This window comes from Dermacentor variabilis, chromosome 3 (assembly GCF_050947875.1).
Source record: "Dermacentor variabilis isolate Ectoservices chromosome 3, ASM5094787v1, whole genome shotgun sequence".
Taxonomy (NCBI): domain Eukaryota; kingdom Metazoa; phylum Arthropoda; class Arachnida; order Ixodida; family Ixodidae; genus Dermacentor; species Dermacentor variabilis.
Genome location: NC_134570.1, coordinates 160,900,978 through 160,918,597, shown reverse-complemented (window position 1 = coordinate 160,918,597; position 17,620 = coordinate 160,900,978). Strand labels below are relative to the sequence as shown.

At 44.3% G+C, this 17,620-nt stretch overlaps 1 protein-coding gene across 1 annotated transcript; it reads left to right on the top strand.

Annotated features, from left to right (window-relative positions):
• The first annotated feature begins 251 nt into the window (after positions 1-251).
• Positions 252-1,235, top strand: LOC142574855 (sulfotransferase 2A8-like). Its single transcript, XM_075683856.1, has one exon. The coding sequence runs from the start codon at positions 252-254 to the stop codon at positions 1,233-1,235; it is 984 nt and encodes a 327-aa protein (XP_075539971.1).
• The last annotated feature ends 16,385 nt before the right edge of the window (positions 1,236-17,620 follow it).

The following is a 17,620-nucleotide window of genomic DNA, read 5'->3' as shown; positions in this document are numbered from 1 at the left end:
GTGTGACACAAAGATACGTCATCATTCGTTTTTAGTATGTATACGTGTTAAGTTTACCTTCCTTCCTGTCTAAACGGCTCAAGCTTTTTTGGATATTCAGAGCTTCAGGCACATGCCGTCCCATCAAGTACTAGCTTCACTGAACTGAACCTGCCCACTCTCGCACCCTGAAGTTGCACTTTTTTGTACCGATAATAAAAGAAACTGCTTCTTTTCCAGGATAGATACCCTGGGCCTGGGTTATCACAACCATGCCAGGTCGCAAGCCCTACCGTCAAGTCATCGACGGTGTACCGAGGTGCCCTCTGGCCGTTCCAGCAGTATTTCGTAAAAATCTCTCCTTCCGCGCTGCGAAGGGTGACGTCGTGCAGAGCACCTACCCAAAAAGTGGGACTCATTGGGTTCAGTACATAACGCAGTTAATCGTTAACGGAGGAAAACCCATCAGCTCCTACGGCGAGTTCACCCGCAACCACCGGGCAATCGAGTATGTGGAGACTGATAGCTGGGAGTCGCCTCTACCTGTGAGACTGTTTGTGACGCACCATCCACTCAGCCGAGAGACTATGAACAAGGAGGCCAAGTACATCTACATCGCTCGAAACCCATGGGACGTCTGCGTCTCGCAGTTTCGCATGACCACAGACCTAAGCTACTTCCATTTCGAGGACGGCACATTCGAAGAGTTCTTTGAATCTTTCATCGAGGGAGACTTGGGCTTTGGGAGCTACTTTGACCACGTGGCGTCAGCGTACGCCATCAAAGACGACCCAAACTTCTTCTTCGTCACTTACGAAGAGCTCAAGAAGGACACTAGAGGCACAGTTATGAGACTGGCTAGCTTTTTGGGTGAGAGATACGAGAGAGCCCTGCTTGAAAACTCGCAAACGCTACTGAATATCCTTGAATGGTCCAAACCAGAACACATGAGGAATGTCATCGTGTTTAATCACGAAGAAAGTGAGACACCGGAATGGAACGATCTATTTGCTAAGATTAATATTACGAGCAAAGAAGGCTACGGTGGAGACAAAACAAAGTACGCTGTGGTAAAAGAAGCCAAAGTGGGAAGCTGGAAGGAATACTTCACGCCTTACCTGCTTGCCCGTTTGGAGAAGAAAATACAGGAAGAAGGAGACAAGGCATGTTTTATGAAGATGTGGGAAGACATTCGAAAGGAAGCGCTCAAGTTATCCCGCGGGTCTTCCGAGCATCGTGACTTTTCGTTACCTTAATACCAAATTCGCATAATCTATTTCAAACACGGATTCAAACATCGGGGAATGCAGGCCAGAGTGCATCAACGCATTTCTTTGAAGGGTGTTCTTGTAAAATAGGAGCGACGACTTTAGTTCGCAGTGCCGCAGTTTTCATCTGCCGCTGCAGTTCCCTTTCTCAACAAAACCATGCCAAAAGAAAACTCCGAGCACTGCCTGCTATTTCCGTTGTGCATGAACGATCGCGGTATTACGTTTCTCTATCGTAATTTTAGAAATAAACTCGCTGACTTGTCGTCTAAGTGGAGTGTCATTCCGATTACATAGGTGCCATCTGACTTGGCCTGACGCAATGATGACGTCACCTGTTGTTTGTCTGAGCATCGGACCGGCTACGAAATCGATGAATGTTCAGTGGCAATTCGAGAAGAGCATGCTTAAAATAACTTCATTTTATGAAATAAATACTAAAACGGTAATATGCAGTCAGACACAGGAATAACATTCGTTGTGACGAACACGGCATTTGGTTGCGAGCGTCCTCAATTAGACATGTAATGGGATCATGAAGGAAGACGTTATGTTTCATTGCTAATAACGCAAGGCTCACTATTTCGAACGCGAATGGCGTATGCTTGCTGAAATAAAATTAAAAGTGGCGTGTATCACGTCATCTGTGGTGGCAGCCGTCGTGTTATGGTCAACGCGAGACTAGAGCGGCGGGGAATGCATGGGGCGATATCATGTTTAAATTTTGCCGAATTTTAAACATTCACTGCAGCAGATAGCTTAGTTCTAGTCCTTGAGCTGGGTTATTCCTAGAGTCGGACATTACTTGCACGAGAAATGGAAACACATAAACAATTAATTGACGAAAATTTCCTAATTAACAGCAGCTGGTGTAGCTGCTGTAACTTAAATTGTGGCTGGTGAATTTGCAAGGCATAGCCACTTAGGGCAAACCTTAAGGATGGCATATATGGGTTTCGAGATAGGATAGGAATAACTTTTTTTAAATGCCGACAACCGACGGTTTAACGCGTCGTGACGCCGGCCAAGCGTCGACCCGGGGTTATGCCCTACTTTGCACTACCCCAGTTCGGCCCGTTTGTGGTGGGTCATGAGGCTTGTGCTTTTCGAGCTCAACCCGGGCCTTCTGGACGGCTCATAGTTGAGTGTCGTTGTCTATAGACTGCACTGCACTTTGAAGTTCGCGCGGATATGCCCTGGAGGTAGCTTGGGTCGGGAACCTGGCACAGTCCCACATGATGTGCCATTGCTCCGCCGGACCCACTGCACAAACATCGCACGCACCACTTTTTCTTATGCGAGGGTAAATGCCTCAGGGCATACAGGGGTATGGGATGGGGGTGAATAAGGATGATTAAACGAATGAAAAAAGCTTTGCTGACCTAATGAAGTCCAAGAGGGATCGCAGGGATCACGCACCACTTGGATAGAGTTCTGGGTGAAGCACGTGTAGTACTGCCAGGGCGAGGAGTGACCCGGTCTGTATCTGCCTTGGGATGAGTCAAAAGCGTGGCAGTTTGGGCGAGTTAGTATGCCATGACTTTTTTAGGCTTGTAGCGCAGCTCAGAAAGAGCAAAAAGGAAGCTGGAAGGGTTAAAAAAGGGAATGGAGAACGGAGTTCACTGAGCTGCGCTACAAGCCCAAAAAAGTTAGGATGACGGCCTCCTCCCGACTGAGTGCAGGGTGTGGAGAGGACATTGTCCGTCGAGCTAAGCGGCAACACTTAGTAACTTCGCCATAACTGGTCACTCGGTCCTTGGTTTCGAACCACCACACGGAACGGTCACCCTAGGGGGCGTGGAGGGTAAGCGCTCGCGCCGCCGAATAGGCCGTCTCGTGGTTCGGTGAGGATGCACACTCGCCGGCGTGCACCGGGAACCATTTGACACGGACGGTGCTGCCGCGGTCTTGAAGTTGGAGCTGGCCGATGACAGCGGCCGCCGGCACGCGTACTCGCCCCTTGGAAATGCTGCGCACGGCGTTCCTCGAGTCGCTGAGCACGGTGCGGCACTCGGCCTTGGAGATCGCCAGAGTGATGGCAACCTGCTCGGCGTCTGTGGCGTCCGTGCACCGCATGCTAGCTGCAGTTGTCGTGGTGCCGGTACACACTAAACTTCTTAAAACCCTTATGGGTGTTAAAAGGGGTGTTTTCTGCATTTACACTCATGCCCACACTCGTTTAGTACCCTTTTCCGCCAAAACACCCTATAACAAGGGTGTATTCCAGACATAACGCGCGACATTGCTCGAAGAAGGGTGTTAAATCGACGACTGAAGGGTGTTGAACGCATTGATGAATAAATCTGAGTAACATGTACTACACTCTAAAAACTAGGAAGGGTATCGCAGGAGTGAAGCTGCCGGTTCACTCTTCAAAGCGTCGTTTTACTCTCGCAAAATGTCGAGGAGAGTGAAATGCATTGTTCACTCTGTCACCAAGGAGAGAGTGAAATGTGCTTTTCACTCTCCCCTTCAGAGAGAGAGAGCAAGAGAGACTCTTGCGACATTAGAAAAGAGAGACTCTTGCGGCAATAGAAAACAAAACGTAGCGTAATCTTCTGCTTCAACTGTAGGTGGCTGGCCCCGAACATGGCAATGTACCATTCATGCACGCTGAGCAAAGAACACATCGTTTTGCTTCTAAGAGAACAGGCCGCCGCAGTTCAACCGAACGCGTAGCGAGCGCTCTACTTTTTCACTCGGAGTTGCTCCACCGCGCGCACGCGCGCTCAAGATCGCGGAACAACACAGCACCGGAGAAAGGTGACCGCCCGCCGAGCAGCACAGCAGCAGCCAATGCATTTCAGCAGCAAAGGCCAGCCAAGGGATATCGTATGTCAGCCATCTCGCGTCGCCACGAAAACACGACTGTCGTTCGTCATGCCTTGGATATAACAGCGAATCCTCCACGGTAAGTGAATTCTATCTTAGGTGCACATTGTCCGTATATGTCATGCTATCGCCAGGAAGTCGTCGCTGCGCTTAGCCGACGCGATTGACAAAGGACTAGGCATACGCGCTGTGTCTCTCGATGTCGATCGAAAAAGCCAGTCGTCGCGATAACTGCATGTGATTTTATCCCTTTGCCGTTGTCCGTAAGAGCTTTAAAAATCGCAAACGCTGCCAGAACTATGGTATGTTCAATAAGACGCCAGGCGAGAGGACGCTTAAAATGGTTAGTTCACCAGCCCGTGATTCCGAGCCTATGCGGAGCGTGATTAGCGTGCGTTTTGTGTGTTTGAATTTATTCAGTTTGGCAGTCTACTGTGTTCGGAACGCTGTTGAACTAAGGAATCACATAACAGAAAACGTCATTTTGCTGGCAGCATGCTTTTTTTTTATAAATAAAGCGCGCGCTTGACGGTGTCTCGCGCAGGGGGAATCTGCGACCACTGAAGTTACGTGCAGCACCAGTGCTAGTTAGAAACTTTGCCGCAGGCATTCAGCTGCATGCTGCAAGAGGTCAGTTGGGCGCGTTATCTTGAACTTACTGAAAACGCATGAGGAATCCATGTTTTATGCTGAAAAAAGTATAAACCCCATATAAGCGATCTTGCTCGCGGCGGCTACAAGCGACGCGACGGAGATGGCTGTCGCGTTCGCTCGTCGCCTACAAGTCGTACTCCGTGCGAGCGACGATTTTGAGCGACGCCTCCCCGGTGTTGCCGGCATGAGGGCTGCAGTCACGCGTGACGCGTGCTTTAGTAATTTACGTTGATGTATTTTACTATAAAAAGTAGCATAAAATATTTCCGGAGGTCTTGCAGTACGTTCTTATCCTTGCACGTATAAAAATTGAATCATTTGCTCGTTCCGCGCGACAATCGGTAGTATTTGAGCGATGTATGTACATCCAGTTCCGGCTTCGCGCTATTGGCTAGTCGCTCATAGCACTTCTGGGCGACGAGCGACGATTTCTAGATTTCCAGAACGGAGCCATCTGTTCAAGCGACGGCCCATTTTGTCGCTCGAAGCCGTCGCTCGTCGCCGTCGCGCACTAAATCACTCTCACAGTGTTTATCCCTAAGACTGAACTGTTTTTGCTCATGTTGAAATGGTGTGATTATAGGTCTGGTTTTGTCTCCTGTTGCGGTTTTCGTGCACGGTGCGAAACTGAAAGGATGCGTATGTTTACGAACTCGGTGAATTGTCGAGCAGCTAGTTACGCATCGGCGTCGAATATAACGGCTGCTGTGTGGAATTACAATTGCAGGGGCGCTTTGCATACGCTTATTGTTTTGGACATGCCTGTGCATTTGCTAATATGAGTTGGCGTGTCAGAGTTATGTCATATGAACAGCTAAATCAGCATTCCTCTGGGGGTTACAAGCGTAATGTGTGCATTTTGCTATAGCATGGCAGATCAAGATGTCTTTATCGCTTGAATATTTTTAGTAGAGAAATAAAATATCAAAATAAAATGTTGCTTTAATTCCGTGTTACCAGTCTGTCGTACACAGAACAATAGGTTGGTGTAATAAACTAATAACTGCGGTTTAACTGCAACTTTTACATGCCTACAAGAATCTAAAATGCTAGATTTCAAACTGCAGCAGTAGTCGGGTCTGTCAAAAATGAACTCCACTGCGCAACTCATGCATGAAAATAAGTTCATGCCTTTTAGTAAGCTTAGATGCAGGCCGCAGTGAACTTGTTAGTATTGAAATGTGGGTAAGCTTGCCATAACGAGCCTTGTTGCCCTTTTTTATAGGCACATCCATATATCCATTGAGCTGAAGGACAATATTTTCATCCCTACTGAGCATCATGTTTGCAGCTATAATCCTGAAATTATGGCTTCAGCAGTGGCACAACTAGGGATGGTGCGGGGGGGGGGCACCCTGGGCACGTGCTTAGGATGTATCACAAGTGGTGTTTGCGATACACCAGACTCATGACAGACCTATGACGTCTGAAAATGACCAATATTCTATTCATTAGCAGGAGTATTCTAACATTCATGAAAAACAAGGATGAACTGTGGTTTATTTGTTTTTTTGCTTAAATCTAAAAATTGAAGTTAGTTTAGCAGTTGACTGTTGCAGTCATTTGGATGTTTTGCATGCATTTCACTAGGAAGACTAAGAGCTAAGACTTTTTTATTGCCATGGCGTTGACTGTCTTGATGTTGTTTTGCGCCATGCCCTTGTGTTGACTTTTGCATACGATATTTTTCAGGCACCCGCTTTATATAACGCAAGAAGGCAGCTGCAAGGACACGAGGATGTGAAAGAGCCAGTGCAGCGCGACTTCACGTAGTGCAGAGGAGCCAATGCCAAAAAATCAAAATACATTGGCATGTTATTTGGACAAGAAAACTAGTATGTTGGTATATTGGGTGTACCATTTGACCAAATGTCAACAAAATCAAGATACAGTATGTTACACGAAGATGAAAATTCTCACGTGCTCCAGGCAGTCATCTTAACATGGTATATTTATGTAATGTCTCTGATTGGAAAGTCAAATCAAGTATGCTCTCTGGAGACAAACACATAGCAGCAAGTGTCATTGAAAAGTTAAAAATGTGTTTTAAGAAAGCTGATTAGTTCTGAGAAGTGACTGCTTTTTGTCTTGCCTCTCAACAGATATATCCATGTGATAAAAAAATAGTGGTACAATGAAATTGCATATTTGCTTAGCGACATGATACATACTTGCAATGAGCACGGTGCCTGTGTTTACTATAAAAAGCAACAGCCCATGCTTGGTTAGGTTATTCCCACTACAACATGCAGGCATGGGTGATTGGCGCTTTTTTTATTTCTGTGTCGTGAGGTTTATTGACGTGCGTATAGGTGCAATGGCACGCAGTATGGCTAGTACAAAAAAGGGGGAGGGCAGATATATGTAGCTCACTGTACACGACACAGGGCAAAGGAAATCCGTGTTCAGCAACTATGTTAAATGCCATGTACGTAAATTTTACAACGCTACTCGTTCGAAGCGCGCACAGGTGCATATTGAAGAAAAGTTTCCAGAGTAGATAATTTAGTTCGTAATTTACACTAATTTTACTCTAACCACGAGACATAATAATTTTAATATACTGCACGGAAAAACCTAGAGTGAATTAAATTGTGTGTCAGCTTCGTGTGTATACATATAGTCTTTCCTATGCATTAGGTTTTTTGCGTAATGCATTAACAGTTGAGAGCCTATCTTATGATGTGTACTCTGTTTACATTACAGTTGTTTATTAGTTTACTCGTTTGTTTTGCGACTGATGAAATGCCGGCATATATATATTTTCAACATTTGACATAACCCTGTATATTTTGCAGGGACAACCCAGGACGTGCATTTCTCAGCACCCAGTCAACTGCCAAAAGTGACTCAAACACAGGCCGCCAGTAAGTGGACATCAGTTGCAATTTCACATTATGCAGTTGGCGGCTACCTTGTACGGAGGCTTTTTTTTTAATGAAATGGTGATGTCGTTCTAATGTACATTTTGACCACAAAGGTGCGATCATGTCTCACAGAGGCATATATGGTTGCCATTCTCTGCGAGGGACGTGTTCTCGTGTTCATGAAGCATTTGTGTTTGGCAGTATTGTCGCCCAATGAGTCGGATATAAACACTAACTCGCCACTGCCGGCAAGTAGTTGCGAGAAACGCATTATGACGCTGTAAAGTTATTTCATTAATTCGAAGGAAAGTTTTGCAGCAGGAAAAAAGGTTGATATTCCAGGTAAACATGTCTTTTTCTCACAAGTTATTTAGCCAAACTGTGGATACATGAAATTCGTGACTTATGAATAGATTTTAATTTATTCTTTAGTAATGCTTCTAAAAGAGACTAGAAATAGCATGTGACTACCTCTGCAATCAGCAGACCATACATTTACGGTCATAAGTGGCAGTTCCATGCAGTCTCGCACTTTATATTACCTTTCCTTTCAGCAACATTGGAACTGGTGGCTGCGTTTTCAGAAGGAGAAGTGCACTTGACACTGTATATGTGTGTGTGAATTCGGTTTTCTTTGTATGTGTCGGCTCACTGACAAACAGTGCAAAAATCTGTTTTACCATGAGCCTGACGACGCCTTCTGGTGCTAGAAATGCGGCACTTCGTATTTTATAGTACTGCATGACATTTAAATCAAAGCTACCGCATAAAATGATCAAGAAAACTAACCGCTGTTATAGCTGTTTTCCTCAAAGAACGCTTGTCCTTTATGGGCTGTGTTAATCTGAGCTCTCCACCGATGTTTCCGTAGTATTATCCCTTAGTGAGTGAGAGATTGGGGGCAATTAATCGTGTTAGTGTTTAAGTGGTGTCCTAATTATGTGCATTTGTTCCAACAAAGTTGTCTAGATTACTTTATTGTGTAGTGTAAAGCTGATGAAACCATCAGCAACTACTGAGTTGCTAACACGCATATGGTTTTGTCACTATACAGGTGAAACTCGGCTGTACCACTGCAGTGCTGCGGAAATTGCCTTCACCAGCGGCTTTGCAACAGCCGTTTCGCAGCATGTCGGTATGTGTTAATTTATAATTATGTTGGGATGGGCTAGTATTATGGACCACTGCTACTCTGTATTGTGACAGATCCATATGATAAGGGATGTAATGGGCACAGCGAAAACCGTTGAATTTTTTACTATGGTACATAAACAGGCTCTCCTTTTCGTCACTGGAGCAGGAGAGAAGGGCATGCAGGCACTCCTGAATGTACATATATTTCAAAACATGAGAGAGACATACACACACACACACACACACAATTAAACTAAAGGCAGGGACGTTCCATCTTTCATCTTGAACTGAATTGTGCAGCGCAAAAATACAACACAGACCACAGAGAAGCACACATGTTAACAGGTTTGATACACACGTTAGTTCAACAGATTTGATACTTCAAGTGTGCTATTTTACACAAGGGGGAAGGGAAAGGGGAGAAAATCTGAAAAAAAAGTGGAGTGGAAAAAAAGGAATCGTGCCAAAAAGCATGAGAAGCATCGCGCAGCCAGGATCACCAGCAGGACAACCTTACGTATAGTTTGTTTCAATCAACTCAGATCACATGCAGCCATTACTGCGATCAAGTTGTTTCCTTATGTCATATGAGGGAATAATGTGGGCCCAAAAAACTGTTTAGAGCTGAAGGATTATGTTCCATTCTAGCCTCATTGCCTGCTTTTTTATTATATTGTTATCAGCTGCTTATGTTAGGGACAAAAAGTAAGAGTACGAACTGTTTCCCGATTCGCCATTCCACACAACATGTCTTTGTGACTATATGTACATGCAGATGATCCATAGTTGAAAAATATTCAGTACAGTAGAATCTCATTACAAGATGCACTTGGTTGTAAGAGACATCTGAAAATGGTTTGGTTGGTTTTCCGATGTTTGCCACGTTAACAATACTGTATACAAGAGACACCTTTGTTACTAAGGATGACTTTTAAGTATTCACTACTTCGAAGGCACATAACCCAGACACATTCACTTTGTGCACCTTGAGTGCTCCGAAGGGCGTAAAGATCACGCAATCCTTACACAAGTCAATCGCGCCTGTCTCTTTTAGCATGAACCAGAAAAGGAGGGCAACGAGGACAGTGCAGGGCAGAAAGTGTCGGCAGTTGAACCTGACGAGCGTCTAAGAGCACCTCAAAGGTACTACGAGCAACAAGGCTTGCAAAGTGAAGTGTTCAAATTCCAGAAGTTGGGAAGGAAGCTAACACAATCTACAGTCACTAAAAAGCTGTGAATGTCTTCCTTAAAGGGCCTCTAAACCACCGAGGTTGAAATTTAGTTGCGGTGTTGCAGTTCTACACAATAAGGCAATCAACAGGTTGCCACGAGAATTTTTCGAAACGGTGCAGTAATAGTGGAGCTACGTGTGTTTGATTATCGAAAAGTAGTCCCCACTCATTTTACTCTTTCATCTGGTACACGCCATATGGACAGTGTCGTCTTTTCCTTGCCTAGTACACCTGCAAATGGTACGGGACAGGCCAACACCAACGAGCTCTGTTGCTGCCGCGCTGGCTCGTCGTCCTGCGAGGAGTGGCGCTAATACAACGGAACTGTTTGGTGACTCGTGTTGAAGAGCCTCATAGGGAGACCCTTCTGTTGGCGTTTCTGTTCTTTGCCCCCATTGGCTGTCCACAATGGCATCGCGCGCAACGCGACGAGGAAGAAGGAGTGTGTGTATTTGCTTGCAGGCCTTGCAGGCAGTCGTACACTTTCGTTCGACCAATCGACAGCACCGGAAACTGGTGACATCATCAGAGACAGCCTGGTGACGTCAGGACAAACTGGGGGGTGCAGGATAGGTCCAGAGAGGCGCACGGGGTCATTTTCTTCATATTGTGGTGCTCTGGCAGTGCTACGCACTCTGGCATTTGGCTTCGTCGATCGTGACGGCATTCTGATTTCGATACGCGTGTTTACTTGAAATGTTCAAAAAATGTCGAGAAGTGGTTTAGGGGCCCTTTAAGCCACCCTGAGCATTTATTCCTTCAGATATATCAAAACATACTTTAGTGATGATGCATAATAAAGTGATCTGGTCTGGCTCCTCAGTGTCTTAAAATTTTTGGTTTCGAGAGACATGTTTCCCGTGGCTCTTGAATATCTTCTGATGAGGCTTTACTGTAATATACACAAACAATTGTGTAACTCCTCCTGCAAGTATTATTCATTAAGCCCGGTCACTTATGTGCAAAGCTTGTGGTTAAGTCTTGATGTCCGTACTTTTTGGAGCTATGTTTATTAATTCATGCTGTTCTTATTGGTTCTTCGATGCAGGAGACAATGCCTACGAAATTATTGGCCCTGATCATGAGAGCCCTCAAGGGGCAAACAACATCTCTGTTGCAGAAGTGAGCCCGATACCACTTGGAAGTTACCATGACAGATGACACGGCAGCAATAGATACAGAGACTGCCATGTCTACTGCAGCTGCAACAGTGTACGAGGCAAGCAGCAGCGCGTCAGCATCAGCAGCAGTGTCAGAAGGAACCACACCAGGCCTGGTAGAGCAACATGTGTGCTATCACTGACTTTTTTTGTAGTGGATACAACTCATTTGCTCAACATACAAAAGCTTTTCACCACGACTGTGAGCCAGTGTTATTGTGCAGCAAGTGCAAGACTAAGTTAGGTGTTATAACACAGTACAAGCATCACTTTAATATATGCAAATGCAAACATATTACAGTTGTTGCCTCCCCAGCCAGCCCACATAGTGACAACAATGTGGAACACATGGTGGGACACACCTCTCTCCCATTACAATTTAGCAGAGACTGTCAGTGTTGTTGCTAGATTGACTGGTCTTTGTAGGCAACTAGAAGGACAACACAGGTGTCATAAGATTGTTGTTGATGTTGTTGTTGAAGAGGTAAAAAAGAAGTTTGATGCAGCTGAAGTGCCAACTGATATTGAGCATATCAAAAGCAACCACCTGAGAAAGCAACACTATCGAAATTTGGGTATCTATGTGCCGCCAACTCTGGTAAGAATGGCATAGGACGGAAGTCTGATGAAAATCACACAGACACTGCTGTTGCATCACTGGCCACAGTGAGCAGCGACTTGTAGGGCAAGAGAGTCAACTGAAACTAACATTATGATATAGTGTCATGCTCCCATGTGACCACTTTTCAAGTTATTTTGCAAGATACAGCTCAACCTCCAGAAACGAGACTGCAACTTGTCTGTAAAAAAGCTTTCGCAAAAAATTATTCATAACACTATTAACATAGCAGTATCTTTTTTTTTGTGTCGGTTCGAGGTTCCCGGCTGTCCATTAATGCAAAAATTGAGGAAAAAAAGAACATGTGTCGTACTTACACCTTTTTAACAAGTACGAGGGGGACAGAACTTTTCTAGTCATGCATCTTCATCATACTATCAAGTTTTTAAATGCCTTTTATAATTATTATTACCAGTTATATCTGAGTGCATTGTATGCATGTAGCAGGTGTAAAATCAGGTCAGTTGGATCAGATGCCTTATCTGCAAGCGAGCCCTATATTCAAGAAATTTGAATTAAAATAGTTACGTTAGAGACGCAGTCTTTCAGCACTTTATTGCCTGTGGTTTAAGCATTGCTCAATACTTTTGTGGGTGGCAATTTCAACCGGCACAGCACTGCGCTTTGCCACAGTCACATTTGTCTTCAAAACGGTGTTTACCATTTGTGTTGATCTGTTTGTGTATGCATAGAGCAAGTTTTTAATATATATTTTTCTGCATTCTTGTGCTTGCACTAAGCTTGTATAAGGCAGTTACAAAATGTGTGTCACTATAACGAACTGTTCTGTTGAGCTTACTCTTGCAAATAATCGTGTTCAGATGGCCGCACTTCAATGCGGGTGCACCGCTAGCTTTGTGTGTGTTCTCATGTTTGTATAAAGCTTATATAAGCTAGTTAGAAAATGTATGTCACTAAGCATTGTGATATTCTTTAAAGAACTGCTTGGTTGGTTTTACACTTGTGAATTAGTATTGAGGTTGTGGTATTCCCATGTATGCCCACTGCTAGCTTTCTGTGTCCTCACGTGTTTGTATTAAGTTTCTACAAGGGAGTTACAGCATGTACGTCACTAAGCGCTGCGATATTTTTTAAAGAACTGCTTTGTTGGTTTTACACCTGTGAGTAATAGTACTCGGGTGGCACTAGTCATGTGTAGGTACACAGGGACCATTTGTATACATTATGCTCATGTAAAGCAGTTACAAAGTGTATGTCACTAATTACTGTGATATTTGTTGAATTAATGTGATGGTTTTACGCATGTGAATAATAGTGGTCAGGACACAGTACTTGCGGTGTATAGTTGAATTTATACACTGCCAGGACATGGGCTGTATACGTACCAAAAGAAATGTATGTCATTATATTGTTGTGATTATTACTGTTTGGATTTTATTAAACTGTAATAAAATTATTTCTTGTATCTATTGAGGTATGGCAATTTGTCATGCAACCAAACTGAGGACCTGAACTTGTGCATACAAATAAACAGCTAATTTAAGAGTATACTGCTCATATTCTGCTAAACCAGTTTAACAAATCTTGTACTACAATGCTGGAAAAATGACAGAGCTGAGTCGGATGTACAGAAAAAGTTCTGCACTGGCTGAAGGACTGCCCCACACTGGAGTTCGTAATGTTGCGTTTATTGGAGTAGAACAGAAAGTGCATTTCAATTAAAAATGCGTCAGTCGGTGCAGAAACATAAGGCAGACGAGCGGATGTGGCACATTTTTTTCAGGGCCCTCCATGCCTACTACTGCATTTCTAGTCTTCCTGTGCTCTGCGTATAAGCCCCTGTTCAGCCAAGGTTTTTACTCCATGACAGTTGTTCTACTGGGTTCGTAGCAATATTGAAGAAAAAAATGCAATGGTTTTCAAGGACTTTCGAGGCCCCGACACAGTAACTTCAAGGACCTCGTGCAATGTGTGTAGTAGTTTGGACAGGCAATAACTTGTTCAAGAACACCGTTAACTTTAATGCAAACAAAAGAAAACAAAACAAATCGCATTTCAATGATTTCAAACATTTGAAAGACTGCTAATTTGACTTTCACCGCCCACCAGTAAACGCACACTAGGAAGCATTTCAAGAAAGCGCTCAAAGTTTTTCTGCAATAGCACAATTAACTACTTGGACCTGCAACATTTGCAGTTTTTGAATACTGTTTGGTTTGACAGTGTATGTGATGTCATCTGTTGCCTCAGCTTTTTTCACCATCAAATAAGCAACAGTCATTTCTAATTTCTTTTTATTGTGTCTGTCGATCTCAATTTACTCTTCACGGCTTCTCTTTGAATGCCTCAACTGTTGAGCTTCCTGCTTCTGCTCCTCCAAGCACATTTGTCGCCGGTTCCATGTGCATAAAACTGGTATCTGCAGCTCCTTTGTAATTTCAACTTTAAGGATGTCGCTTTCCATCTATTATCTCCAGAGACAATTTTCTGTGACATGCGAAAGAGTGTCACAGAAGGGAAAAAAGCGCTTGGCAATGTCTGCTAAGTCTAGCCAAGTGTACAAGTTTAAGGACTTTCCAGTACTTCTAAAAATTCAAGGGTTTTCAATGCCTTGAAAATGGCATTTTAGAAATAAAGGATTTTTAAGGCTCGCTACAAACCCTGGATTCTAGCACCTAAATAATTTTACAAGCTTATTTTGGCATGGAGTTAGGAAATTCATGCTTTCTAGCTAACGCTGCACTATCTCTGTACAGTGAAGCCACGAGAGCGCAACTATTTTGGAGTAAAGAAAAATACTGAAAGCTTTTAATACCACTCTTCTTTTTTTCTATGGAGCTTCGTATTGCCTAGTTAAGTTTACGAATGTGCCTGGTTTTGGCGGGCGTTTCTTCGACGTTTTCTAGAAGAAGCAGATGTCTAGCCCCCGTATTCAGAAATGTATCTTAATACAAAGTTCATGCTTGACTTGATATAAACGACGCCTGGTGCGAACGTCCCCCAAGACGCTCACTGCCTTTCTTTTGGTGCGTTCACGACTTGCGTCGTTTAGATCAAGTCAAGCATGGGCTTCAAGTTATGATGCATTTCTGCATATGGGGGTAAGCGTGCACAATTCCGGGCAACGCACTGTGCCATTGACACTGAGAGAAAACGGGGAAAACAGAGTTAACCACTTATGCTCCTAAACTTTCGCGTACCTGTGGTGTGCGTGTATCGTGGAAGGAGAAACAGCGCAAACACAAGGACGAAAAAAAGCATCAACCACACCAGCGCTTGTGTTGCGCTGTTTCTTCTAAAATGCTCAACCAACTAGCCGGCAAGTCCATCCTGTGCATATATAAATTGAACACACGCATGAGTGTAGATGGTCTTCGAAGCTTTTAGAACGAGCTCTGCCACAGGATACGAGCAGTGCACGCGTAACAAGTGGACACATTAGTCATTTAAACATGCGTGCCAATGCATTTGACGCGGCTATCGGCATAAGCAGTCTCCAAATGCTGGAATGCATGCGCTTCAAAACGCTAACGATCCGCTGCTAATGCAGGACAACAACTCACAGCGGACTGAACCAAACTCTAAACTAATGCACTTGAAAAGAACGCCTACGCGGCAGCGTGAGGCACGTCGAAATGCCTATTACTGGCGTCGCAGTTGCTCACCAATGTACGCGCGAATTAAATTCACATACGTGGATGGTTGGCGCAATACTTTGTATCCGCGTATTTTGGAGAACATATAATGCATGGACTGGAAAAGCACTCGATCATGAGCTGAACGGCACATTTGTTATTTTCCTGCGGTGACGACAAGCCGTGAACAGTTCTCACGTTGTCGTCTACGTTGTCTTCCTTCGTTAGTCGTAGCAAGGAATGGAAATGATGGAAACGCACACGTATTCTAGTACACAACAGCACAGCATACTGCAGAGAAACCCCACCCACCACAGCCGATTCATCAAATACGTTTGGTATATATATAACCTCTAAAAGAATACGACTGGGCGTGGCGGCGCTGTGGTGTAATGGTTATGATGTGTGTTTTGAATTGTACAAATGCGAGTGTACGCGGGTTCGAATTCACATGATGTATAGAGCATTGTGATTCTTGATAAGTATGTGATTCCCTTGACAATTGTATTCTAATTAGATTGTGTGACCCCTGATTGTGAAATTTGCGAAGATATTTGCAGATTAAGTGTTAATTCCCTTTTTTTTCTCCTCAGTGGCGTTCGTGACGCCTACGCATAGGCCGCTTCAGAGCAGTCACGCCTCACGGTAGGCAGCAAAATAGCCAGGAAAAAATGACTTTAAAATCTTGCATAACTTTGCTCACGCCTATTGTGAAGGCCGCTTGGAATCGGGCCAGTGTCTCTGAGGAGCCGCCTAGGGAACAAGTATATCAGCGGCCCTAATTTGATCCGATTTCCTGCCTGCATGCGTGACCAGGACTTGGCTAAGAGGGTATTGGGAAGAGTACTAGCACTCTGTTCTGAAGGAGTACAAGCACTCTGTTTGGGGGAGTAGAAGTACTCGGTCTGGCGGTGTACTATTAACCCTGCGGGGAGAGTATTAGCACTCTGCGGAAGAGTACTAGCACTCCCTGTGGGAAGAGTATTATCACTCTGCGGAAGAGTACTAGCAATCCCTTGCGGTGGAGTAACAATACTCTGTCAGGAGGAGTTGACCTACTCTCTATCAAAGAGGGTCGATCTACTCTCGAAAAGAGAGTGAAATATGGGACAAGCAGCTACTCCCTCAAAGAGAGTGCCCGGCACTCCCTTAGTTTTTAGAGTCTAATGGCCCAAGGTAGAAGACAACTTGGTCCGCTGGGTCCACTTGGTCAGCGTATAAGGAATGATGACAGCGGTATCACGAATGAAAGAGGACGAAGCAATAATAACAGTGAAAGGATCAGGACGGCCTCACTACTGTGGTGTGACAACGAATAGATGACGACTGCATGACGATGATCGCGCCACGACGACCGCGTCACGAGAGTCGGATGACAAGTGAGGGATGGACGCAACGCGATGACCCCGATGATAACACGGTCACGAGCTCAAGTATCTAGTGGGCCAATGTATTTGATGGCTTTGACCACTGAATCGGCATGGAGGATGTGACGACGACGACTGCATGACGAGAGATTGGTGACGACGATTTGATGACGATGATGTAACCAGACGGCATCACGGCCACGCGCACATACTTTGTGGCTGAACCTCTTAGACAACTCCGGACACTGGGTCGGTGTATTCTGCTCGAGAGCACAGACAGACAGACAGACAGACAGACAGACAGACAGACAGACAGACAGACAGACAGACAGACAGACAGACAGACAGACAGACAGACAGACAGACAGACAGACAGATAGATAGATAGATAGATAGATAGATAGATAGATAGAGAGATAGTTGGACAGGTAGATAGATAGATAGATAGATAGATAGATAGATAGATAGATAGATAGATAGATAGATAGATAGATAGATAGATAGATAGATAGATAGATTAAAACGGGCTGAAATATGCAAACAATGCTAATTGCAGCCAATGTAGAGGTCAATATATATCCTTATGAGGCACATGCAACATCATTTGTTATGGGGCGCACTGAGCGCAACTTGTAAGGGGTGTGCGAATACTTATTTTTGAAACGAAATCAAATCTGAATCAAATAGTTTTAGAATAAGGAATAGCAGTTATCAAAATTAAAATAAAAAGATGTGCGTATTCCAGCTGTCTTATGGTTAATAAGTTGATGTCATTACACAGTACGCTATGATACGTTGCTTAATGAAACCACAAATGGAGAACAAAGGACAAAGAGTAGTTCCTGCGAACGCACAGAGCTCTTAAGACAGTGCGAATGATCGCTCGACAGACTGTGACGTATGGCTACCTGA